The sequence below is a fragment of the Macaca mulatta genome, chromosome 16 (genome assembly GCF_049350105.2).
Source record: "Macaca mulatta isolate MMU2019108-1 chromosome 16, T2T-MMU8v2.0, whole genome shotgun sequence".
Taxonomy (NCBI): Eukaryota; Metazoa; Chordata; class Mammalia; order Primates; family Cercopithecidae; genus Macaca; species Macaca mulatta.
In genome coordinates, this window is record NC_133421.1 from 2,158,400 (window position 1) to 2,184,803 (window position 26,404).

General features: G+C 49.2%; 1 protein-coding gene and 1 long non-coding RNA gene across 9 annotated transcripts in view; one reads left to right on the forward strand and one right to left on the reverse strand.

Annotated features, from left to right (window-relative positions):
- Positions 1–26,404, reverse strand: part of VPS53 (VPS53 subunit of GARP complex) — a 174,900-nt gene that overhangs the window by 73,227 nt on the left and 75,269 nt on the right. For 7 of the 8 annotated variants that reach the window (XM_077969703.1, XM_077969702.1, XM_077969701.1 and 4 more), the window contains 3 exons: positions 21,692–21,835; positions 20,784–20,926; positions 16,868–17,009 (listed from right to left, as the gene is read on the reverse strand). In XM_077969703.1, the coding sequence (XP_077825829.1) occupies positions 16,868–17,009; positions 20,784–20,926; positions 21,692–21,835 (429 nt within the window). Of the gene's footprint in view, positions 1–16,867; positions 17,010–20,783; positions 20,927–21,691; positions 21,836–21,955; positions 25,935–26,404 lie in introns of those variants that run through there. The other variant, XM_077969699.1, reaches the window with a different exon arrangement.
- Positions 3,128–4,019, forward strand: LOC114673029 (uncharacterized). Its single transcript, XR_003723569.2, has 2 exons — positions 3,128–3,252; positions 3,947–4,019. It is a non-coding gene; the product is annotated as an uncharacterized LOC114673029 (long non-coding RNA).

A 26,404-nucleotide genomic window follows, 5' to 3' on the forward strand; every position in this document is an offset into this window, starting at 1 on the left:
CCATCCCATCTCGGTGCCTGGCACGTAGCAGGGCCTCAGTAAACAGAAACGAATCAAAGTGCCAGACGGATTTCAATGCAAGAACAAACTACAAAGCTAATCTCATGTGTTCCAGATTAACAGACGTCTCTTCCCAAATAAGCCCCATTACAACCACAACAGAAATCTCCTTGAGAAAATCGACTTCTCAGCTTCCAAATATGACCACTATTTCAAAACACATCACTGAGTAGGAACCATGGGCCAGCGGGAAGGCTGCAGGCAGGAGGCGTGGTAGCTTAGCTCCAACCGTGCGGCACTGGCCCTACCACCCAGCTTCCCTGAGCCTCAGTAACTTCATCTGCAGAATGCGGGTGCAATCACAGGACTATCTGGAGGATCAAATGTGAAACCCAGAAGCAGTACAGGATACATACAAGGGTCGCTGACGACGTTAATTCCAGTACAACTACAGAATCAAGGCAGCTCTCTGGAATTCCTTTACAGTTTTCACCTAGAGATGTTGTTTATGCCTGGGAGGCGAAGGCTTTAGCAGAAAGGAGGCCAAATGGACAAACAGAAAAGAGAGACTGCTTGGTGCTGGGGATGAGGGAATAGGGCAAGGCATGGCTCTCTGGAGACAAGAAGTTAATGGAGAGGGAGTTTCGAAATGTACTTGGTATTTTAGCCAACACCAGTGGGTCGACTTGAATTAATCCCTAAGCCAAAAGGGACAGCAGATGGACTATAGCATGAATAACTTTGCCAAGTGCCACGACACCATCTGAAGATATTACAAACAAAAAGTAAAACCAGGCCGGGCGCGGTGGCTCAAGCCTGTAATCCCAGCACTTTGGGAGGCCGAGGCGGGTGGATCACGAGGTCAGGAGATCGAGACTATCCTGGCTAACATGGTGAAACCCCGTCTTCACTAAAAATACAAAAAACTAGCCGGGCGTGGTGGCGGGTGCCTGTAGTCTCAGCTACTTGGGAGGCTGAGGCGGGAGAATGGCGTGAACCCGGGAGGCGGAGCTTGCAGTGAGCTGAGATCACGCCACTGCACTCCAGCCTGGGAGACACAGCGAGACTCCGTCTCAAAAAAAAAAAAAAAAAAGTAAAACCAAAACTTACACAAAGTCTGGGCGCAGTGGCTCACGCCTGTAATCCCAGCACTTTGGGAGGCCGAGGCGGGCGGATCACTTGAGGTCAGGAGATCAAGACCAGCCTGGCCAACATGGTGAAAGCCTGTCTCTACTAAAAATACCAAAATTAGCAGCGTGGTGGCAGGTGCCTTAATCCCAGCTACTCAGGAGGCTGAGGCACAAGAATTGCTTGAACCCAGGAAGTGGAAGTTGCAGTGAGCTGAGATGGCACCACTACACTCTAGCCTGGGTGACAGAGCAAGACTCTGTCTCAAAAATAAATAAATAAATAAATAAATAAATAAATAAAATAACATAAATACCCTGCACAAAAACACTACACCTGCGTCTGGTTTTTGGTTTACAGTCATTTAAACTGCTTATTTGTTGGCCAAAACACTTGGATGCAATTGATGTGGACAGATACAGCCTCGGTGCACGACAAAGCCTTGTGGTGACGGCATTAGCTCGAGGTAATCAGTAGTAAGATGATGATTTTTGTGGTATCTTGGTGAGAAACAATATGGTCTAACACCCAAGCAAGTATTTCACATTTGCACACTCCAAACTTTGGCTTCTTTACCGAACATGAGAGAAAAAAATCCTTAAAAACTTACAGCTCTTTTTAGAATACAATATCTCCAAGCTTAAATTGTCTTCTTAAGGGCTGCTGATATTTTAGAGAGAGACAGGAATAGTAAGAAAGGGAATCTACCAAGCTTAATCTTCAACAACCGTAAAAAAATTAAGTTAGGTAACAGCATTAGCTTCCCGATTCCACTGGCTTAACAGCGGGCTCTGGGATGACGCTGATGAGCTGAGTCACTGTGATTCCAAGTCTTGGTCCCTTGTAGATGTGAAAAGCTAGTCGGCTAACTGAAGTTAAAAGTTTTGCTCAAAATCATTCAGTGACAGACACAGAATCTGAGTTTTTGAGCTAAATGCCCCTCATCTATTGCTAAGTCTATTGGGTTGATAACAGCACCTCACAATTACATAAAGGTGGGCCTCATTTTTAAAACGTAAGGTGTGATTGGAAATCATGGCAAACAGCAGATGTCAGTGAGGTGGACTGAGGATGTTCCTGGGCTTTACTCTCGCTGGCATAAAGCATCAAGAAAACGGAGAAGGTAGGAAGAAGTCACGGGCAGCACTGAAGAAGCAGGCACCATCTGAGGCAGGGTGAGCGCGGGCCACTCGCTCAGTGTCACCATCGGGGGTAGGGTGAGTGCGGGCCAACCTCAGCCTCCCAAGTAGCTGGGACTACAGGTGCGCATCACCACACCCAACTAATTTTTGTATTTTTTGTAGAGATGGGGTTTTGCCATGTTGCCCGGGCTGGTCTCAAACTCCTGACCTGAAGCAATCCATCTGTCTCAGCCTCCCAAAGTGCTGGAATTACAGACGTGAGCCACCGTGCCCGGCCTCTATTAACATTCTGATGAAATGAGGGGAGTTGTGGACACCAAGGAGCTCCCAGCTCACTCATATGTGGCACATACTTTCCACATGTGGACCACGTTAGTACAGGAAAAGTGATTCATTCCTCCCCTCATCCACTCAACAAAGGGATATGCTGGGCCCTAGGAGTAGAGCAGTGAGAAAGCCAGGCCAGCCTCAGCCCTCATGGAGATTAGAGTCTGCTGGGGGAGACAGCCTTCAATCCAACAGTCACACAAACGGCGAGAAGGGCCACGAAGGAAAAGCGGTCATCATGGAAACGTGCAACAGAGGGCCGCAGGAGACTTCCCTAAAGAAAGGAGGTCTGAGCCAGAGCTGAAGGATGCCTCAGAGTTAAATATGTGAGGGGTGGAGGGCGGAGGGAACAGCATGTGTCTGCCACTCACTCAGCAATGATGTACTGGGCATCTACTCTGCTCCAGGCACTCTCGGGCGCACCAGGGATGCAAGTGAGGAAGACGGATTAGAGGTGGCGCTGCAGTGGTGAGAGGAAAACTCAGGGAGTGGGATGAGCTGGGGATGAGGGTGGGAAAGTGCGTCTACACGGAGTTGTCAGAAAAGGTCTCTGAGGAGATGACGGCTGAGCTGAGTAAGAAGGAACTGCTCAGGCAAAACCCAAGGAAGGGTGTTCTCAGCAGGGAGCCCTGGTGGAGATGCTGGAAAGCACTTGGTGAGTCTGAGGGACAGAAAGGAAGACGGGGGCCTGGGGTAAGAGGGGTGGGGCCTGGGGTAAGAGGGGTGGGGCCTGGGGTAAGAGGGGTGGGGCCTGGGGTAAGAGGGGTGGGGCCTGGGGTAAGAGGGGTGGGGCCTGGGGTAAGAGGGGTGGGGCCTGGGGTAAGAGGGGTGGGGCCTGGGGTAAGAGGGGGGCAGCAGCCCCGTCACGCAGCCTTTTGTGGGCCATGGTAAGGGTCGGTTTTCTTCTCACTGCAATTGGGCAGTCGCTGGTGGTTTTCAAGAGGGAAGTGATGTGATCTAACTTGGATTTTAAAAATAGTCCACTGCTGTGGGGGAACGGATTATAGTGACAGCAGGAAGCCCAATTTAAGAGGCTGCTACAGTGTTCCGGGAAAGGGCTGATGGGGAACCGGACTAAGCTGGTGATGGAGGACAGAAAAAAGCGTCCGTCAGATGTGGGGCATAGTTAGGAGGCAGAGCCAGGAGGCTTTGCTGAGAGTGAGAACGACGGTGAGGGAACGAAAGGAGTGAAGGGACACCCACTTTCTGGTCCAAGCAACTGCACAGCTGAGAGTGCCTTAACTGAGATGGGGCACCCTCGTGTAGTGGCAAGGCACAGGCTCCGGATCTGACAGACCTGGGTTCGAGTCCAGGTTCCACCACCATGGGGTGTGCTGTTTAACTTCCAGCCTCAGTTCTCCTACCTGCAATGTGAAGGGACAGGAATACCCACCTCGTATGGCTGCCATGAGGATGGGATGAGGCGTGCGCGGCAGGAGTGAGCGCCACAGTCACGTGCCACACCATCATGTTTCCACCCATGACGGGCCACGGTACGACGGCGGTTCCACTAGATTATACTGGAGTCAGACGATGGAGTAGGCCGGGGTCTGCAACCCCTGGGCCACCAGTCCACGGCCCATAAGGAAACCGAGCCACACATCACGAGGTGAGCAGCAGTGAGTGAGCATGACCGCCTGAGCTCCGCCTCCTGTCAGGTCTCAGGCAAACCCTGCTGTGAGCCGCTCATTGGAGGGGTCTGGGTTGTGCACTCCTTATGAGAATCCAATGCCTGATGATCTGAGGCAGAACAGTTTCATCTCGAAACCATCCCCCGATCCCCCTCCCCTAACTCCCACCCCCAGCCCCACCTGTGGAAAAACTGTCTTCCACAAAACCAGTCCCTGGTGCCAAAAAGGCTGGGGGCAGCTGGAGTAGGTTATAGCAGGCACACTCTACGAGGTTTGCACAGTGATGAAACTAACGATGCATTTCTCAGAACATATTCCTGCCGTTAAGCAATGCGTGACTGAATATACGCGGCAGCTTAACGTGCTGTTGGCACAGAGGGCGAGGCTCAGCAAGGGGGAGCTTTCAGCGGTAGCTAATAGGGTGAGCCAGGACATGAGGCATAACCGTTGTGCTTCTCTCAATACAGCAGCTCACAGAAGAGACAGACGCGGGCACGCAGCGTTAAAAGTCTCGTCAAAAGAATTTCTGTTAACCGTAAGTGGAACCTTGTCCCAACTATTTTGTCTCTTTGGGATCCCTCTAAGAAATGAAAGCAAAGGGCCCATCAACGTTGCACTTTCTAAGTGGAAAGGCACACTGAGCTGCTCCTTTCTTCCGTAGTCTGCAACCACGCACGTACCGCCCACCTCCCTACTGACAAAAGCCCCAAAACCCTCAGGTGTGGATACGCATTCCCGCAGTTTGGGGGCTACATGACTGCTCGGATTAACTGCTAAGATGAAAGACAAGTCCTAGCAGGGAGCGCTCACTGCATAACGCAGCCGTCTGTGCCGAGAGCCATACAATCACGCTTCTCAGGCTTGCTCTGCAGCGGTCACGGGCCACAGAGAATTACAACTGGGGGTTTAGGTTGTCAGTGACTCAATGACATATTTCATGAACTCTGAGGCTGCTAAATAAAGCCAAAAATTTTCCAAGACATGAATGACTTTCCAATTTTGAAAGAATTCATTCTTTTTGCTATGATGACAGTTGATTTCAAGCCGATACAGGAAAGCAAAATTCTTCATATAGCAAGTTAATTCCTACTGATTAAATCACAGGGGATTCCCAGCACCTTCAAAACAGTTCAGGCCACAGGACAGTCAGGCTGTCTAATTCACTGTCAGGAAGGGAAAGTCTGGCTTCAGTCAGCTGTACATCCGTATCTCATCTGCCTACACAAATCCCTGTGTGAGGCCCTAGCTGGACACGTCCAATTATCAAAGAAGAAACTCTGAAATTTAAGACTCTCTTCCTTTCCCTAGAGCAGAAAGCTTTCACTTGTGAGATGAAAGTTCCTCAATGTCTGCATTTCTCATGCCATAAATGCTTTACTGCAGCCCAATTCCTAATTTGTCCTTAAAGAGATAACTGGGGGGCTTTGGTTGACAGTCCAGATTGCAAGCCCAGGGTACACACACCTGGCGTCCACCATTTCTGGGGCCACGCTCTTGCTACCGCCATGTCCACTGACACTGTGACAGTTATGTGCAGATTTCTCTCTCCTACTAGATCCTAAGTGCCTTCCCGATTCAATTTCTCATCTTTTCCAAGGCCCTGTACAAAGAGGAAGCTTGAAAGTCTCTGTGGGTAAATGCTGATAAGATGAAAGGCCCTCAGTACAATCCTCTTCAGAAACATGGGCAGCACTTTCTATTTTCCGTAAACAAAACAAAAAGCCTGTGCATATGTGCGCAAGCATGCTTGCAGAAGAGCCAAAAATACACCCCGAAGTATTAAACAGTGTGGATACCTCTAGGGGGAGGGATATACAGTAGTTAAGAAGAGATGTTTATTTAAAATATTTTTTTCTATTTGAGTTTTTAATAGGCATGTATAGCTCCTTTTTCTTTTTTCTTTTTCTGAGACACAGCCTCACTCTTCCACCCAGGACGAAGTGCAGTGGTGCGGTCGCAGCTCACTGCAGTCTGGAACTCCTGGACTGAGGTGACTCTTGCACCTCAGCCTCCCGACAGCTGAGAATGCAGGTGCACACCACCATGCCCTGCTCGTTAAAATTTTTTTTTTTTGAGACAGAGTCTCGCTCTGTCGCCCAGGCTGGAGTGCAGTGGCCGGATCTCAGCTCACTGCAAGCTCCGCCTCCCGGGTTCACGCCATTCTCCTGCCTCAGCCTCCCGAGTAGCTGGGACTACAGGCGCCCGCCACCTCGCCCGGCTAGTTTTTTTTTTGTATTTCTTAATAGAGACGGGGTTTCACCGTGTTAGCCAGGATGGTCTCGATCTCCTGACCTCGGGTTCCGCCCGTCTCGGCCTCCCAAAGTGCTGGGATTACAGGCTTGAGCCACCGCGCCCGGCCCAAAATTTTTTTTTTGTAGAGACAGGGTCTTCGTGGCCCAGGCTGGTCTCAAACTCCTGGCCGTAGAGATTTGCCCGCCTCGGCCTCCCAAAGTGCTGGGATTTTAGGCATGAGCCATTATGCCTGGCCCACTGCTGATTTTTTTTTTTTTTTTTTTGTAGACAGAATATTTATCTGAAGAGAAAAGATGATTTATAACTAAACTCATACACTATTTTCTAAAGCCCTTAATTCTAAATTGTGATGTAATTCATATAACATAAAATTCAACATTTTAAAGTGATTTACTATTCAGTGGTTTTTGGACATTCACAAGGTCGTGAAACCATCACCACCAATTCCGGAACATTTTTCACCCCCAAAAGCAACCCTTACCCGTTCCTGGGAAGCTGTTACTTCCCAGTCTTCCCCTTCCCAGCCCCATCTGCCTCTATGGATTTGCCTCTTTGGATATTTCATGTAGATGGAATCATATTATGTGTGACGTCTGTGTCTGGTTTCTTTCACTCGGCACGGTATGTTCAAGGTTCACCCAGCTTAGGGCACACATCAGCACTTCATTCCTTTTATGACTGAATAATATTCCACTGTACGGAGAGTATTTGGTTATTCCTTGTCTGTTGATGTTTCTACCTTTTGGCTATTGGGAATAGTGCTACCATGAACATTTGTGTAGGACGTACAAACATATGTTTTTAATTCCCTTGGGCATATACTTAGAAGTAGAAATGTGTAATTAAAAATAAAAGAATTTGGATTGCTTTGCTTTTTCTATTTGGCAGAGCTACCCCTTCATACTAGGCATGGCACACTGACACTGTGAGATGCACTGAAACAAGGAGGCACCACTTCTTCTCGCTCTTAATTACATTTGGAAGAACAGAAAGGAAGATGAACAGAAAGAAGTTTAAAGCAGAGGCTGAAACTTGAAAATGCTCACAACTTCACCGGATAATTCCACTAGTGTCGTAAGAAAATCATCTCACTCCTTTGGGTAAGAGACAGCGAAGAGGAGAGAAGAGAGAAGAGAAAAGACGAAAAACATAATCTCAAAAGTATATAAAATTAGTAGACAAAAATATTCATATAGCCCTATTTATAAAAATGAGAAAAAACTAAGGGTCCTTTGAGAAAAGAATAATTGGGGAAATTACTGAGTATCTACAGAATAAACTCTTTCTGTGGTTGAGAAAGAACTTAAGCTGTGACATATGAAGCATATTTTCATATGTGTGTGTGAATTAACACAGAAATTAACTCAAAATAGATCAAAGATATAACTCAAAATGGATGGAAGATATAAATGTAGCAGCTGAAACTATAAAACTCTTAGGAGGAAACCTAGGTAAGTCTTTGTAGCCTTGGATTACGTAATAGTTTCTCGGATATGACACTAAAACACAAGCAAGAACAAAAAGATAATTAACCTTCATCAAAACTGAAATCCTGTGAAATGACTATCTAGAGAGTGAAAACAACCCACAGATGGGAGAAAACATTTGCAAATCATATGTCTGATATACGACAGAATATATAAAGAAGTTAGAAAGGCCGGGCATGGTGGCTCATGCCTATAATCCCAGCACTATGGAAGTGGTATTCACGCAGTGAAAACCTGCACAGATACAGCGGTATTCACGCAGTGAAAAGGCGGAAACCACCTGAATGTCCACCGGCTGATGAAGAGACAACAGTATGTGCATCACCCACACAATGGTGCAGTATTCAGCCATTACAATGCAGCGCTGACACACGCCACAACATGGGTTAGGCTCGCTATGTATATCACCCACACAATGGTGCACTATTCGGCCATCAAAATGCAGCGCTGACACACGCCACAACATGGGTTAGGCTCGCTATGTACATCACCCACACAATGGTGCACTATTCAGCCATCAAAATGCAGCGTTGACACACGCCACAACATGGGTAAGGCTTGCAGACACTGTCTAGAGGGAGGGAAGGCAGACACAAAAACCAGGCATTGTAGCATTTATGTGAAGTGTCCAGAACAGGCATCCATAAAGACAAAAGTCGATTCCTAATTGTCCAGGGCTGGGGAAAGAGAACTTGAAGGTCCTGCCTGCTAAGGAGGGATTTCCTCTGGGGTAACAGGAATGTTCTGGACTTGCACAGCTGGGATCGTGGCATCATCTTGTGAATATATGAAAATCAACTGAACTGTATATTTTAAACAATAAATTTCATGTGACATTTTGTGACATGAGTTACATCTCAATTTTAAAAACAAAATAAGCAGAGAAAAATGTATTTAAAGAATACAATTTCAACTGTGTACAATGCATAGAAAGAATATACCCAAATCCTCATCTCTGATTTGGATGACTTTTTTTCCCTGCTTCTCTATTCTCGCCTATACTTTCCAAATTTTCTATCCTGATCCTGTATTCTTTTCTTCTCAGAAACAAAAGTTAATCGTCCCTCAGGATATTATTCAAATGGAAGAATACACTTCTTTAGCACCAGTAAAGTATCCATAAAATATTTTCCAACACTGAAGGGAGTGCATCAGGTGGGGGAAGCTGTCGCTGTCAGAGACCGACATCCTCAAGCCGTGGCAGAGCTGGGAAACCTGCCCCCTTCCTCACACAGCCTCCCTCACGCAGGTATTAAGCTGCCAGAAGGCCAAGGCGTAGAGTGAGACACGCTGGGTGGGCTTTCATGAGTCGTGAGCCTTTTACATACGCTCTTATGCTCAAATTGCACGGTTGACAATTATACCTATCTAGCTTCTGTCTTTACAACGTAAGTATACATGTATATTAAAATGACCCCTATAAGCCAAAGGACAAGTCTCTTTCAAAAGGCAACGTATGCAATGGTCAGGAGGAAGGGAAATCCAGCTGCATAAAATGGGAAAATTTTTTATTTTATTTAAAAAAAAAAACCCTCCAGTGAAGCAGTTATAAAAACCTAATCCGATCTACTCTGCTTCCAGCAGAAGGCTGAATGTAATTTGTTCACCTTGAATCTAATCATCAAGTCACTAACAATGCATATGGATACAGTTACGTCATAGCCAGACATTCTCTTTTAATTTCAAGGCATTTTAATTTACAGACTATCTTGAATTCCTCCTAAAGGGTCAGAAGTTGAGGCAACTGGGAAAAGCACAGGCAGCTCACCTCCTCCGGTAATAGTCACAGCACAGGACATCGTAAAACTGGTCAAGTACGGTAAAAGCAACAAACCCTGTCCCTGAGGCTCTTTCAGTCTAAAGTTCTATCAGATGTTGAAGTCACAGCTCTTGAAAAAGAGCAAAGGATGATGGGTCAGGAGGCGCTGAGCTGTGGTGGGTCTTCCTGGCGAGCTGGCCACACTCTCAAGCTCATCCTCACTGTTTCACTGTCGCCAAGGACTGGAGAGGTCCTGACTGATACAGTGAGGGCGGCGGTGGGGGCAGCGTGGGGATGAGGTATGGCCTGGGAGGGGCAGCAAGGGAGAGTCTCTGGACATTTTGGCTCCTTAGCTGACATCACCTGTTTCGTGGCACCTTTCTGAGGAATTCAGCAACTTTCTATAAAATTTGGCATATATCAAAAGGTATCAAGATATACCTTGGTTCATTTCATAATTTATTCTGGTATTTTGAAACAAAATGGTAGCCAAAAAGGACTTTCCAAAGAGTGTATCCTGAAAGCAAGGTAGCATGGGGAAGGGACCAGGGGCCAGGGAGCAGCAAATCTCCAGGCAGGGCCCCCAGCAGCTAGACCGGGGGTCAGGACAGCTGGAACTCCTGGCCTTGCCCAGGCTGCTTTGTGTTGGGAGCATGGTCGGTAGCCACGATTAATTCACCAGGGTCCCTGCCATTGAGGGTCGCAGAATAAAGGTGAAGAAGGTTGTGCAAGGCCCACAGTGAGATGATGGTGGGGACCAGGCCCAGTGTGAACATCACCTAGAGCCACAGCCTTCACGTCTCCTCACAGCAGAGCTGCAGTGAACCGATTCCTCAAGGCCCGGCCCACCTGGATGAAGTGGCCACAGGGCTTCTGTTGCCTCCTAGAAACTTATCTTTAAGAGAAAATCCTTGAAGGATATCGGACAGCCCTTGTCAGGAATTGGAATGCAGAATAATCGCCAGGTCGTGATACCTGACACAAAGAATAGGGTCTGGAGGACGAGGTTGAATTAAAGAAGTTGAAGGGTTTAGAGGAGTCTGTGGCGAGGAGAGCTGACAGCTGACTCAATAGAGAGGGAAAGAAAGAACTCATGGTACTCATCGGGCTTTCCCGGCTACGGATTTATAACCTGACACTCTGCAAACTTGATAGGAGACGAGAGCAACTGAACAATGAAGAGGGGATGCCTTACAGACCGGTTCTGCCAAAACATTTCAAATATGAGCACCAAAAAGGAAGGAGCTGGGGGAAAAGGCTCAAGTGCTCCTAGCTGACCCCTGACCACCACCCCAGAGCACCGCCTCGGCCAGGAGACACCGGGCTCTGGTCCAGGAGCTGGGCTCTGGTCCAGAAGCTGGGCTCTGGCTGAGCGAGTTCAGGCGTGAGCCACCAGTACCCCCAGCCCTGTCCTCCCAGGACAGAAGGTGGCTGACAGTTGGCCAACTGCCGCTCTGACAGGCCTGTACCTGTGTTTTTCAATACAGCATTGTCTTTGCGAACTTGAGTAAGCTCCTTCAGTTTTTCACGGTCTCTACGTGGTTACCCTGTTCAGCAGCCTCAGCCTGTCCAGGAGGGCCTTCCCTGCCCTCGTTCCCTGCCCTCGTTCCCTTAGCGCTTTTGGCCTTTGGGGGATTTTTCCTCAGACAGGTCCTGGGACAGACCCAGGTTCACAGGCTACCCTGGTCCTCGGATACAACAGGGCCATTTGTTCCTCCATGGTCCTATAGCTCCCTAAATGTAAAAGAAAAATCACCAGGACGTAGGGCCCAGCCAGAGAGGGTGAAGAATGGCACAAAACTAGGGCTTGGCAAGAACGTCATTCAAGCATCCTTCACTGGGACCTATTTCCCATCCGGTTATCTGGATTACCAGCTCACAGAGCCTGTCCTGACGCTCTCCGGACCCTGCCCAGCCAGAGGCCATGGGAGCTCAGGGGGCTACTCCCAGGTGGGGCCTGTGCTCAATGCTGAAACCTCACGCTTGTCCCGGCAGACCTCTGTAGGGCTGAATCCAGTGCCGCACATATCTGTACTTGAAACCAGGCAGAAGCATGGCTTGGGAAGGTCCAAGAGGACAGCCAGCAAGAGGAAATCAGGAGGTTGCTAAAGCCAACCTTGTACTTCTCAGGAGAAACACACGATTCCTTCAGTGGGATCTCTGTTCCCTACTTCCTTATCTTTTTCTTTTTTTTTTTTGAGATGGTCTCACTTTGTCACCCAGGTTGGAGTGCAGTAGTGCAATCTCAATTCATTGCAACCTCTGCCTCCTGGGCTAAAGCAATCCTCCTGTCTCAGCCTCTCGGGTAGCTAGGACTATAGGGGTACACCATCATGCCCTGCTAAAATTTCCCTGGTAGCTGGGACTACAGGCATACACCATCATGCCCTGCTAAAATTTCCCAGGTAGCTGGGACTACAGGCATGTCCCACCACACCCTGTTAATATTTCCCAGGTAGCTGGGACTACAGGCATGCCCCACCATGCCCCGCGAATATTTCTCGGGTAGCTGGGACTACAGGCGTGCACCATCACGCCTGTTAATGTTTCCCGGGTAGCTGGGACTACGGGCATGCACCACCACACCCCGCTAGTATTTCCCGGGTAGCTGGGACTACAGGCGTGCACCACCATGCCCCGCTAATACTTCCTTTTCTGACCTGCACTTTCTTTAAGGCTATTTTCATCTGGTTTGTGACCATTTTCCCCCTTGTTACTAAAAAGAAATCAATATTGAACATTAGTCAGCAAGCAGAGAAGTATACATATTTTTGATGTGCCAACTAGGAAGAAAGAGTATTTTGTGGTTTCAGTTGCATTTTATTTTAACAAAGTCATGAGTGAGCCCACGTAGGCAGGACCTTGTGGTCTGGCCTCAAAATTGGGTTGCTGCCACCACCACTCTGCAGTCCATTGCCTGAAAGACCAGCCCGATTCACCTGCGCCACCTACTCTGAGGCTGGCCTCGTGGGACAAAGAGAGAATTCCACTGAAGTCTCAGGGTTTTAGGACCAGAAGGGTAGGAGCTAGAGAAGGTGACAAAGGTGAAGGGGGAACAAGTGAGTGGGACTCCAGGTCCAAGTCCCAGCCTGGCCCCTGCTTCAATCACAGTAGCTCAGTTTCATGTTTTTACACATTAGCTCCGTGGCCTAGGGTAAGTTTCAAATGAGTATAGCACCTACTTCCTATGGCTGATGAAGCAGAGTGACTGACTGTAGGTAAACGCACTTAGTATACTGTGGGTCACCAAGTGGATGTTCAAAGCACGGTAGCTACTGTGTTCGGATTCTACATTCGATTTTTTTTTTTTTTTTTTTTGAGATGGAGTCTCGCCCTGTCGCCCAGGCTGGAATGCAGTGGTGCAATCTTGGCAGGCACCCACCACCACACCTGGCTAATTTTTTGTAGTTTTTTTTTTTTTTTTTTTTTTTGAGACGGAGTCTCGCGCTGTCACCCAGGCTGGAGTGCAGTGGCCGGATCTCGGCTCACTGCAAGCTCCGCCTCCCGGGTTCACGCCATTCTCCTGCCTCAGCCTCCCGAGTAGCTGGGACTACAGGCGCCCGCCACCTCGCCCGGCTAGTTTTTTGTATTTTTTTTTAGTAGAGACGGGGTTTCACCGTGTTAACCAGGATGGTCTCGATCTCCCGACCTCGTGATCCGCCCGTCTCGGCCTCCCAAAGTGCTGGGATTACAGGCTTGAGCCACCGCGCCCGGCCATTTTTTGTAGTTTTAGTCGTGATAGCCACGCTGCTCTCAAACTCCTGACCATAAGTGATCTTCCCACCTCAGCTTCTCAAAGTGCTGGGATTATGGGCATGAGCCACCGCACCCAGCCTCTACATTAGATTTTGTTACAAGAAAGGATCTGGAAATCACTGATTTGGCCCATCTCTCTCATTTTAAAACAATTGAAAAATAACGTTGTTAAAGTACACATAAAGTATGTAAATGCATTTGTATAAGAAAATTTCCAAAAAACTATACCAGAGTAAATGGAAAAAAATATTTCTTTGCTTCTCTACATACTCTCACTCCAACTTTCTTCCTGAGAGACATCCACTGTTACCATTTCCAGACCTCTTTCTTACACATTTACGCACATAAACATGCTTTTTACTTTTTCCATAAAAGACATTATACCTCCCAAAGTGCTGGGATGACAGGCGTGAGCTGCCGTATCCGGCCCCCATTCCACCACTTTTAAACTGTGTGTAGCATCTCACGGCATGGATGCACCGTAATTTATTTAACCATTCTTCAATAATAAACATTACAGACATATCCAAGTCTTTTGCTTTTAAGGCTGAGTTCACCTCTTTCTTTGTGCATCTTCCTCTACATGTACAGATTTTTTTAGACTTCCGGTTTAGATGTAACATTGTTGTTTGATAGGACACGCATATTTACATTTCTGAAAGTTCTGATAATGACAATTTATGCACCAAAAAGGTACCAAGCTGTATATTAGCACTAAAATCCTGTACTGTTAGTCTTTTTGTAAACCTGATTTTTTTTCTTTTTGTAAACCTGATGTAGGAAAAATATGCTGTTTTCTTTTTTTTCATGTTTATTAGCCAACTGAATTTCTTCAGTGAATCGTCTGTTTGACTCTGTATTCATTTTTCAAATGGGTTATTTGTCTTTTCCTTACTGATTTTTAGGAGTTCTTTATATGTGCTAGGTATTAATCGTTTGTGTCATACAGCTTAAACTGTTTTTTTTCTTTTTTTTAATTTATTTATTTATTTATTTTTTTGAGACAGAGTCTCGCTCTGTCGCCCGGGCTGGAGTGCAGTGGCCAGATCTCGGCTCACTGCAATCTCCGCCTCCCGGATTCACGCCACTCTCCTGCCTTAGCCTCCCGAGTAGCTGGGACTACAGGTGCCCGCCACCTCGCCTGGCTAGTTTTGTTTTTGTTTTTGTTTTTTTTTTTTTTTTGAGATGGAGTCTCGCTCTGTCGCCCAGACTGGAGTACAGTGGCCGGATCTCAGCTCACTGCAAGCTCCGCCTCCCGGGTTCACGCCATTCTCCTGCCTCAGCCTCCCGAGTAGCTGGGACTACAGGCGCCCGCCACCTCGCCCGGCTAGTTTTTTTGTATTTTTTTAGTAGAGACGGGGTTTCACCGTGTTAGCCAGGATGGTCTCGATCTCCCGACCTCGTGATCCGCCCGTCTCGGCCTCCCAAAGTGCTGGGATTACAGGCTTGAGCCACCGCGCCCGGCCAGTTTTTTGTATTTTTTAATAGAGACGGGGTTTCACCGTGTTAGCCAGGATGGTCTCGATCTCCTGACCTCGTGATCCGCCCGTCTCGGCCTCCTAAAGTGCTGGGATTACAGGCTTGAGCCACCGTGCCCGGCCAGCTTAAACTGTTTTTTAATCCCTTGATTGTTTCTGGTCTCTTTTTCCAAAAGAATTTTGTTCTCTTTATGTTGTCAAACCTTTCAGCACTTTTCTTCATGGCTTTTGGGTTTTATGTCTTATGTAGTCTCACTAATATTCTGTTATTAAATGATAGGCAGGCATGGTAGCTCACACCTAGAATCCCAGCACTTTGGGAGGCCAAGGTGGTGGGCAGATCACCTGAGGTCAGGAGTTTGAGACCAGCCTGACCAACATGGTGAAACCCCGTCTCTACTGAAAATACAAAAATTAGCCAGGTGTGGTGGCATGCACCTGTAATCCCAGCTACCCGGGAGGCTGAGGCAGGAGAATCGCTTGAACCCAGGAGGCGGAGGTTGTAGAGAGCCGAGATCGTACCAGTGCCCTCCAGCCTGGGTGACAGAGCAAGACTCTGTCTAAAAAACAAAATGATAAATAAATAAATAAATAAATAAATAAATTAATTAATTAAATAAATAAAGGATAGTCCTTTCTTCTCATTTAACAGGGAAGGCAGTTCACTACGTTACAGTGGAATCGGGATTAGGCCACGCATCTTCTCTCTCGATTGCAGGTCCAAGGACTTTTCTACTAAATCACATTGCTTCTCTATTGTTACCAGCAGTTAAAAAAACCCAAAATCTAACTTAAAAGAAAATTCAAAGGTATGATTCAACGTGGATATCTTCTTCCCTCCCTCCTTTCTTCTTTCCCTTTCCATTCCTGCCTGCATGGGTTCTGTGTATACTCTGCACGACTCGAGGAGACAGATGAGCCAGCTACAATTTCTGCATTCAAGGAGCTCAATGTCTACGCATATGTAATGATGCAAACAGAAATGACCATAGAACATAGTCACTTGGTTTCCCAGTGGATAGGAAATCTGAAGATAGCATATTGATGTGTTAGCAGGGAGTCTGGACCTCCAAAAAGAGGTTTACTCCTTTCTCTTTCTTTATTTTAGAGATAGGGTGTCACTATGTTACCAACCATAGCTCACTGCAGCCTCAACTCCTGGGCTGAAGTGATCCTCCCGCCTCGGCCTCCCAAGTCACTGGGAGTAAGGGGTGCACCCGACTATTTTTTTTTTTTTTAATTTTTTGTAGCAATGAGGTCTCGCTATGTTGCCCAGGCTGGTCTCGAACTCCTGGTCTCAAGCAATCCCGCCTCGGCCTGCCAAAGTGCTGGGATTACCGGTGTGAGTCACTGCATCAAGCCAAAAAGAAGAGGTTTCCAGAGAGAAAATTTGGACTTGGTCTTTGACTACACAGAGACAAACGTTTAACCGGCACTACTATGTTCCACCTTTCCAATGGAGGCGTGTAGTCCCCAGGCCTGTATACCTGGCTTTGGGGTTTACAGAGACTCATTGACCTAGTTTGCTCACCAGAGATGTTAAAAGGTAAACCCTAAAGTAAAAACATATCCTAATTGTAACCAAATCTGACAGCTGATAAAGTAATAAGGTATTTGTGACCGAGTAAGGCCTCTGACCCACAAAATTACTAGTCGGTAAAACGGGATCAATACTTAGGAAAAACGATGACAGGGCATTCTAGAAACATGAGGTACTGCATCACAGACAAATGATAAATCCACACAGAGTGCTCTCTATCATCACTGTTCCCAGCAGCTCAGGGAAATCACGGCAGTGAGGGAGTACGCACTGAAGCCACTGGACAGAGTCACCACACAGTGAACACTGAATCCCAACCACCCAACCCCCTGATTTCACCTGGCAGCCCCCTAGGGAAGGTCTTACCAGGCTCCCATCGGTCAGGGTGCAGCCAGAGAAGCGTTTTGCGAGAAACCCCTCAAAGTTAGTTGTTCTTTGAATAGCAAAAAGAAGCAATTTCACTTCAATTTCCTTCGCTCTGGTACGCATAATCTTGGCAAGTTCCGTCCTTCAAAACAAAGAGATAAGAATACTATCAAACAAACTGCTCATTCATTCAAGAGAAGACAAAGTAAATGGCCTTAACTTATATTCAGGAAAAAAAAAACGTACGTAGTCATTTTAAACCCTGAGGTCTGTTACCAGCTTAGTCTAAAATCTAGAGAGTAGAAAGACATGTTCTAAACAAGAATTTTAAGGTGAAATTATCCACCAGGCAAAAAAAATCAGGGGTTATGGATTTTATATATATATTATTTGTTTGTTTGTTTTTGAGATGGAGTCTCCCTCTGTCACCCAGGCTGGAGTGCAGTGGTGTGATCACTGCAACCTCCACCTCCTGGGTTCAAATGATTCTTTTTTTTTGTATTTTTAGTAGAGATGGGCTTTCACCATGTTGGCCAGGCTGGTCTCAAACTCCTGATCTCAGGCGATCTGCCCGCCTCGGCCTCCCAAAGTGCTGGGATGACAGGCGGGAGCCACCAGTAATTTGTTTTCACGGTTACTACATTGCCTGTATCTTTGAACTGTTGAAGAATTGGATAATAATACATATGGAGCACCTAGTTTTTTATTAGTGTATATATCCTATATAATTTCACAAGTCATTAATTACTGAATTATAATCCCCTGTCTCTTCCTAAGGGCCCAGTAATCATCTCTTCAACTGGATGGCGTAAGTCCTGGAAACATGCCAGGGACAGGATCGCTGCGGGAAAAGTGACAAGCACGCTTAGCTGGTCCCTGCCCAAGAAGCGCCGGTGCAGCTCACTCAGACGTTCCGTCTCAGACGCTCAGTTGCTGGTGAACAGGGACGTGCGAGTTCTTAGTAAGGACTAAGCTATCATCTTCCCACACAAATCAATGATGAAATCAAACAAAGAGTCTCTGAGTTTATTTAAGAATGATGTATCTGTAGGATTTTAGCCAAAATTCTAACAATAGAAACTTGGCAGCAACACTGCCATTAGCCAAGACAGCAATGGCAGGTACTGGCGCTCACAGAGACGTGCTGGCTCTGGCACACGTCCAGTCTCTCCCAGGCTCCATTTCTCACTGAGCCGGTTTGCACGTCTGCTGAACTGTAGGCTAAAAGGAATGAGCTAACAGTTTCTTAAGGAACTCACTCTTTATTTTGTTAACTGGGATTTAGAAGGTGACAATCTCAACTGATCTTAAACCAATGCTAAAAGGTTCTCTAAATCTACAGGAGTCAATGTGTTTCTTTTCCTTTCTTTCTTTTCCTTTTTCCCTTCCACTCTCCCTCCCTCCCTTCCTTCCTCACTTCCTTCCTTCTCTCTCTCTCTTTTTTTTTTTTTTTTTTTTTTTTTTGAGATGGAGTCTCGCTCTGCTGCCCAGGCTGGAGTGCAGTGGCCGGATCTCAGCTCACTGCAAGCTCCGCCTCCCGGGTTTATGCCATTCTCCTGCCTCAGCCTCCCGAGTAGCTGGGACTACAGGCGCCCGCCACCTCGCCCGGCTAGTTTTTTGTATTTTTTTAGTAGAGACGGGGTTTCACCATGTTAGCCAGGATGGTCTCGATCTCCTGACCTTGTGATCCGCCCGCCTTGGCCTCCCAAAGTGCTGGGATTACAGGCTTGAGCCACCGCGCCCGGCCTCTCTCTTTTTTTTTTGAGACAGGGTCTCCCACTGTCACCCAGGGCTGGAGTGCAATGGCACGATCATGGCCTACTGCAGCCTCGACCTCCTGGACTCAAGCAATCCTCCCACCTCAGCCTCTCTAGTAGCTGGGAATACAGGCGCTTGCCACCATGACCAGCTAATTTTTGCATTTTTTGCAGAGATGGGGTTTTGCCATGTTGCCCAGGCTTGTCTCAAACTCCTAGGCTCACATGATCCACCTGCCTTGGCCTCCCAAAGTGCTAGGCATAAACCACTAAGCTTGGCCCAACGTGTTTCTTAGAACAACAGCCACATAGAATGGAGCTGAGAGCACCTGCACTTGCAGCTACTTGGATGGCTGAAGCAGGAGGGCTGCCTGAGCCCAGGAGTTCAAGGCTGGGGTGTGCTATCACCATGCCTGTGAATAGCCACTGTACTCCAGCCTGGGCAACACCACAAGACTCCCATCTCTTAAAACAACAACAAAATAGCCACACAGAATGAACACCAAGTGTGAACACTACCATGAACTATGGACTATCACCCTGGGTGATGATGATGTGTTCGTGTAGCTTCATTAGCTGTGACAAATATACCCCTCTGGTGGAAGGTGCTGAACATGGGGAGACTATGCACATGGGGCAGGGAGCACCTGGGAACTCTCTGTATCTTCTGCTCAATTCTGCTGGGAACCTCAAATTGCTCTAAAAAATGAAATCTATTTTAAGAAAAGTCAATATCCCTTAAAACACTTGTCCCCCACGATGTGTTTAAAACAACGCAATTTGACTATACCTTCCATGATTTTAACAAAAAGACCACCATGAATTCTGGGAAGGTGGCTGAGTTATGCTTAGATATGGGCTTTTTTTTCTCTTTTTCACCTGGCATTAGATATAACTGTGTACCACTGCGGAAAAATACATAACTAATACGAACCAGTTACCAACACTGTTGTAGTGTAGCTGCAAACAAAGAATTAAAAGGAGTTCAAGACCAGCCTGAACAACATAGCAAACTCTTGTCTCTACAAAAAATACACACACAAAAATTAGCCGGTGTGGTGGCACACACCTGCGATCTCAGCTACTCCGGAGGCTGAGGTGGGAGAATCACTTGAGCCTGGGAGGTTAAGGCTGCTGTGAGGCGTGATCACACCACTACACTCCAGTCTGGGTGACAGAGTGAGACCCCGTCTCAAAAAAAAAAAAAAAAAGTCTGACTCTGGCTTTAGCTTTGTCATAGATATACTGATTTAACCTTCCTGGGCTTTAGTTTTTTTAATATAAACAGACTATCTGTCCTTGGGCTACACACATGGATAATGTAGACAGGATGAATGAAAGAAGGTCTTTAAAATGCTTGGAAAGCTCAGATGCAGGCCAGGTGTAGTGGCTCATGCCTGTAATCCCAGCACTTTGGGAGGCCGAGATGGGCGGGCAGATCACCTGAGGTCAGGACTGCAAGACCAGCCTGGCCAACATGGTGAAACCCCGTCTCTACTAAAAATACAAAAATTAGCCAGGTGTGGTTACACATACCTGTAATCCTTGCTACCTGGGAGACTGAGGCATGAGAATCACTTGAACCCAGTAAACGGAGGTTGCAGTGAGCTGGGACTGTACCACTGCAGCACCCCAGCCTAGGTGACAGAGTGAGACTCTGTCTCAAAATAAAAGCTCTAACTATCCAGAGGCTACACACACCGTACTGGGAGTGGGAAACTCACTCAACACAAGTTTCCTCAGTGTCTGCTATGTCATTAAAGTAGATACTGCCCTGTCTCTATGGAACTATCTATCTAGCAAGTCAGAAAATAAAAACGATGATGGGACACACACAGCACACTGACACACGCGGTATCGACTGGGGAAAACGTGGGGTAGAGGAATCGCTGTAAGTCAAGCTGGTTGACAAGCCTTGAGTTGGTGGAGAAGGTAGAGACTGCTTGAGGCAAGAACTACACCAAGGAAAGTCCCAGAGCAAAGACGGGGGCAGAGGGAGCAGCCGGTGGGGCCACCGTTGGGTACGAGGATGGCATCAATCATCTGGTGAGGTCTGGAGGTGGCACCAAATCCACAGGACAACGTGGAACCGCTAGAGACTGGGGAACTGACGGTGAAACTTCGACGAACAACAAAACCAGTAGAGAACTGGCACCTACCTTGTCACGTGGCAAAACTCCACCGCAATCCTCTCAGCCATGCACCATTCACGTGGAAACATGCGGCCGTATTTCTCCTCATAGTCCACAAGCTGGCGTTTTATCCAGGCGTAGCGTCTGTCGATTTTGTCCAGCCAGGCAACCTGGTGAAGGTGAAGATCAAAAACCACCCCAGTGGTTAGAAGTAGAACTGGCAGTTTAAGGAAACAAGCAAAAACACAGAGCCAAGCAAAATGGAACCAACCTCCGTATTTCTCATGGTTTTAAAGAATCTAGGCCACGTTTTTTACTTGATCTTTTACTTAAAAATCCAGAGGTTTTTGGCTCGGCACAGTGATGCAGGCCTACAATTCCAGCACTTTGGGAGGCCAGGGCGGGCGGATCACCTGAGGTCAGGAGTTCGAGACCAGCCTGACCAACATGGAGAAACCCCGTCCCTACTAAAAAATACAAAAATCAGCCAGGTGTGATGGGCGCCTGTAATCCCAGCTGCTTGGGAGGGGGAGGCAGGAGAATCGCTTGAACCCAGGAGGCGGAGGTTGCAGTGAGCTGAGATCGCACCACTGCATTCCAGCCTGGGCAACAAGAGCAAAACTCTGTCTCACAAAAAAAAAAAAAAAATCCAGAGGTTTTTAACCTGGGGTCCATGATTGGCCTTCAGGGGTCTATACATTTCCAGAAACTATAAGCAGAATTTTATGCACAGGTGCATGTTTCTGAATTTCTCCAAAGGGTCAGTGACCTCAAAAGACTTAAGAACTATAAAGTCAGCCCCTAGGACTCACAGCTCAACAATCAACACTGGAAGACAGTCACACTAAAAGGAAGTCTAAATCAGCAGGCTTGACAGCATTAATTTTTCAATAAAATTCAAAGGTTACATCTGATCTCATTTGGTCAATACTTACATCTTGGTTTTCTTGAAAAAGTACTAGATACTCTGACAAATGCTGTTTAATGAACTTTTTGATGATTTCCTGTTTGATCCTGGGGTCTAGAATATTAGCAACCAGACATGCATCTCGTAGAACATTGCTGGGTCCTCCGGGTCTCTGGTAAAACAAACAACATGTACCAGATTAAAAGCCAGAAACCACCTTTAAACCTCATGGATTCTCAGAGCCGCTACTTCTTGTCTCTACGCACGGTGAGTCTTCTCCTGCTCCTTTACGCTCATTCTTTCCACTGTGGATGGAGCCATCAGTTACCTGTCGTTCCTCGAGGACGCAATCCTCACACTCGTCTTACAGCAGGAGACACGGAAACTACCCTGTGAATCTGCAATGAGATCTTTTGGGAAACAGGCAGTAATGATCATGGGAAATTGGACTTTCTGCAAACCATAACTAAAAGAGACCTAAAAGTTCCAACACCACTGGTCGCTGACGTCAGAAGACACCACTGAAGAGGCCGAAGAGTCGGGATGTCACCGGCCTCTCTCCTCAGAGTGGGGATGCCACCGGCCTCTCTCCCAAGAGTGGGGATGCCACCGGCCTCTCTCCCAAGAGTGGGGATGTCACCGGCCTCTCTCCCAAGAGTGGGGATGTCACCGGCCTCTCTCCCAAGAGTGGGGATGTCACCGGCCTCTCTCCTCAGAGTGGGGATGCCACCGGCCTCTCTCCCAAGAGTGGGGATGTCACCGGCCTCTCTCCTCAGAGTGGGGATGTCACCGGCCTCTCTCCCAAGAGTGGGGATGTCACCGGCCTCTCTCCTCAGAGTGGGAATGCCACCGGCCTCTCTCCTCAGAGTGGGGATGTCACCGGCCTCTCTCCTCAGAGTGGGAATGTCACCGGCCTCTCTCCCAAGAGTGGGAATGTCACCGGCCTCTCTCCTCAGAGTGGGGATGCCACCGGCCTCTCTCCTCAGAGTGGGAATGTCACCGGCCTCTCTCCTCAGAGTGGGAATGTCACCGGCCTCTCTCCCAAGAGTGGGGATGCCACCGGCCTCTCTCCCAAGAGTGGGGATGTCACCGGCCTCTCTCCCAAGAGTGGGGATGTCACCGGCCTCTCTCCTCAGAGTGGGGATGCCACCGGCCTCTCTCCTCAGAGTGGGGATGTCACCGGCCTCTCTCCTCAGAGTGGGAATGTCACCGGCCTCTCTCCTCAGAGTGGGAATGCCACCGGCCTCTCTCCTCAGAGTGGGAATGTCACCGGCCTCTCTCCTCAGAGTGGGAATGTCACCGGCCTCTCTCCCAAGAGTGGGGATGCCACCGGCCTCTCTCCTCAGAGTGGGAATGTCACAGGCCTCTCTCCTCAGAGTGGGGATGTCACCGGCCTCTCTCCCAAGAGTGGGGATGTCACCGGCCTCTCTCCTCAGAGTGGGGATGTCACCGGCCTCTCTCCTCAGAGTGGGGATGTCACCGGCCTCTCTCCCAAGAGTGGGAATGTCACCGGCCTCTCTCCCAAGAGTGGGGATGTCACCGGCCTCTCTCCCAAGAGTGGGAATGCCACCGGCCTCTCTCCCAAGAGTGGGGATGCCACCGGCCTCTCTCCTCAGAGTGGGGATGTCACCAGCCTCTCTCCTCAGAGTGGGAATGCCACCGGCCTCTCTCCTCAGAGTGGGGATGTCACCGGCCTCTCTCCCAAGAGTCGGGATGTCACCGGCCTCTCTCCTCAGAGTGGGGATGCCACCGGCCTCTCTCCCAAGAGTGGGGATGTCACCGGCCTCTCTCCTCAGAGTGGGAATGTCACAGGCCTCTCTCCTCAGAGTGGGAATGTCACCGGCCTCTCTCCTCAGAGTGGGAATGTCACCGGCCTCTCTCCTCAGAGTGGGAATGTCACAGGCCTCTCTCCTCAGAGTGGGAATGTCACCGGCCTCTCTCCTCAGAGTGGGAATGTCACCGGCCTCTCTCCCAAGAGTGGGGATGTCACCGGCCTCTCTCCTCAGAGTGGGAATGTCACCGGCCTCTCTCCTCAGAGTGGGAATGTCACCGGCCTCTCTCCTCAGAGTCGGGATGTCACCGGCCTCTCTCCTCAGAGTGGGGATGTCACCGGCCTCTCTCCTCAGAGTGGGGATGTCACCGGCCTCTCTCCTCAGAGTGGGGATGTCACCGGCCTCTCTCCTCAGAGTGGGGATGTCACCGGCCTCTCTCCTCAGAGTCGGGATGTCACCGGCCTCTCTCCCAAGAGTGGGGATGTCACCGGCCTCTCTCCCAAGAGTGGGGATGCCACCGGCCTCTCTCCTCAGAGTGGGGATGTCACCGGCCTCTCTCCCAAGAGTGGGGATGTCACCGGCCTCTCTCCTCAGAGTGGGGATGTCACCGGCCTCTCTCCCAAGAGTGGGGATGCCACCGGCCTCTCTCCTCAGAGTGGGGATGTCACCGGCCTCTCTCCCAAGAGTGGGGATGCCACCGGCCTCTCTCCTCAGAGTGGGGATGTCACCGGCCTCTCTCCCAAGAGTGGGGATGTCACCGGCCTCTCTCCTCAGAGTCGGGATGTCACCGGCCTCTCTCCTCAGAGTGGGGATGTCACCGGCCTCTCTCCTCAGAGTGGGGATGTCACCGGCCTCTCTCCTCAGAGTCGGGATGTCACCGGCCTCTCTCCCAAGAGTGGGGATGTCACCGGCCTCTCTCCCAAGAGTGGGGATGCCACCGGCCTCTCTCCTCAGAGTGGGGATGTCACCGGCCTCTCTCCCAAGAGTGGGGATGTCACCGGCCTCTCTCCCAAGAGTGGGGATGCCACCGGCCTCTCTCCTCAGAGTGGGGATGTCACCGGCCTCTCTCCCAAGAGTGGGGATGCCACCGGCCTCTCTCCTCAGAGTGGGGATGTCACCGGCCTCTCTCCCAAGAGTGGGGATGTCACCGGCCTCTCTCCTCAGAGTCGGGATGTCACCGGCCTCTCTCCTCAGAGTGGGGATGTCACCGGCCTCTCTCCTCAGAGTGGGGATGTCACCGGCCTCTCTCCTCAGAGTCGGGATGTCACCGGCCTCTCTCCCAAGAGTGGGGATGTCACCGGCCTCTCTCCCAAGAGTGGGGATGTCACCGGCCTCTCTCCCAAGAGTGGGGATGCCACCGGCCTCTCTCCTCAGAGTGGGGATGTCACCGGCCTCTCTCCCAAGAGTGGGGATGTCACCGGCCTCTCTCCTCAGAGTCGGGATGTCACCGGCCTCTCTCCTCAGAGTGGGGATGTCACCGGCCTCTCTCCTCAGAGTGGGGATGTCACCGGCCTCTCTCCTCAGAGTCGGGATGTCACCGGCCTCTCTCCCAAGAGTGGGGATGTCACCGGCCTCTCTCCCAAGAGTGGGGATGCCACCGGCCTCTCTCCTCAGAGTGGGGATGTCACCGGCCTCTCTCCCAAGAGTGGGGATGTCACCGGCCTCTCTCCCAAGAGTGGGGATGTCACCGGCCTCTCTCCTCAGAGTGGGGATGTCACCGGCCTCTCTCCTCAGAGTCGGGATGTCACCGGCCTCTCTCCCAAGAGTGGGGATGTCACCGGCCTCTCTCCCAAGAGTGGGGATGCCACCGGCCTCTCTCCTCAGAGTGGGGATGTCACCGGCCTCTCTCCCAAGAGTGGGGATGTCACCGGCCTCTCTCCTCAGAGTGGGGATGTCACCGGCCTCTCTCCCAAGAGTGGGGATGTCACCGGCCTCTCTCCCAAGAGTGGGGATGCCACCGGCCTCTCTCCTCAGAGTGGGAATGTCACCGGCCTCTCTCCCAAGAGTGGGGATGTCACCGGCCTCTCTCCTCAGAGTGGGGATGTCACCGGCCTCTCTCCTCAGAGTGGGGATGTCACCGGCCTCTCTCCCAAGAGTGGGAATGTCACCGGCCTCTCTCCCAAGAGTGGGGATGTCACCGGCCTCTCTCCTCAGAGTGGGGATGTCACCGGCCTCTCTCCTCAGAGTGGGAATGTCACCGGCCTCTCTCCCAAGAGTCGGGATGCCACCGGCCTCTCTCCCAAGAGTCGGGATGCCACCGGCCTCTCTCCTCAGAGTGGGAATGTCACCGGCCTCTCTCCCAAGAGTGGGGATGTCACCGGCCTCTCTCCCAAGAGTCGGGATGCCACCGGCCTCTCTCCACATGTGCCACGTTTCCCTGACTCCAATCTCTGGGATTCCTGTTCTTAAAGTGCTATGTTTTTGCCAAATAGTGTGGTCGCCTTTAACACATAAAACCAGGTTCCAAGCCATGACACGTGCTCCACGATAGTGAACCACCTAGAAAGGCAGCCAAAGAGAAAACCCTGTGATACTGGCCTGAATGAACACTGGAAAGGTAACGGGGGCTGGACTGACACGTCATGATGGGAAGGTCTTTGTGACCCAAGTTTTGCTCAGACTGGTCACTGAGTGAACGTGCCGACTAAGTAGACTACACTGAAAAGAACACTTGGAATCTACTCCTGGCTTGGCTAAAGAGCCGTGCATGCAGCTTCGACACACTTACTCGGCCTCACCTGAAAAACAATCGACTCTAGGTGATGAGTAAGGTTCTTCTAAATCTTTATTTTATTTTTTGTCAACTCTTTCCAATTCCATCCATCTCAACTGAAGTTCCACTGCTTCTAAAGTGTGATATAAGCTGCCTGAGACCTAAATTGTTAAAATGTTGACTTACTCCATGCTGAGTGGCTTTTATGTCATCTGCTGAACACCCTAACTTCTCAATTCTCGCTTCAGGATGAAAG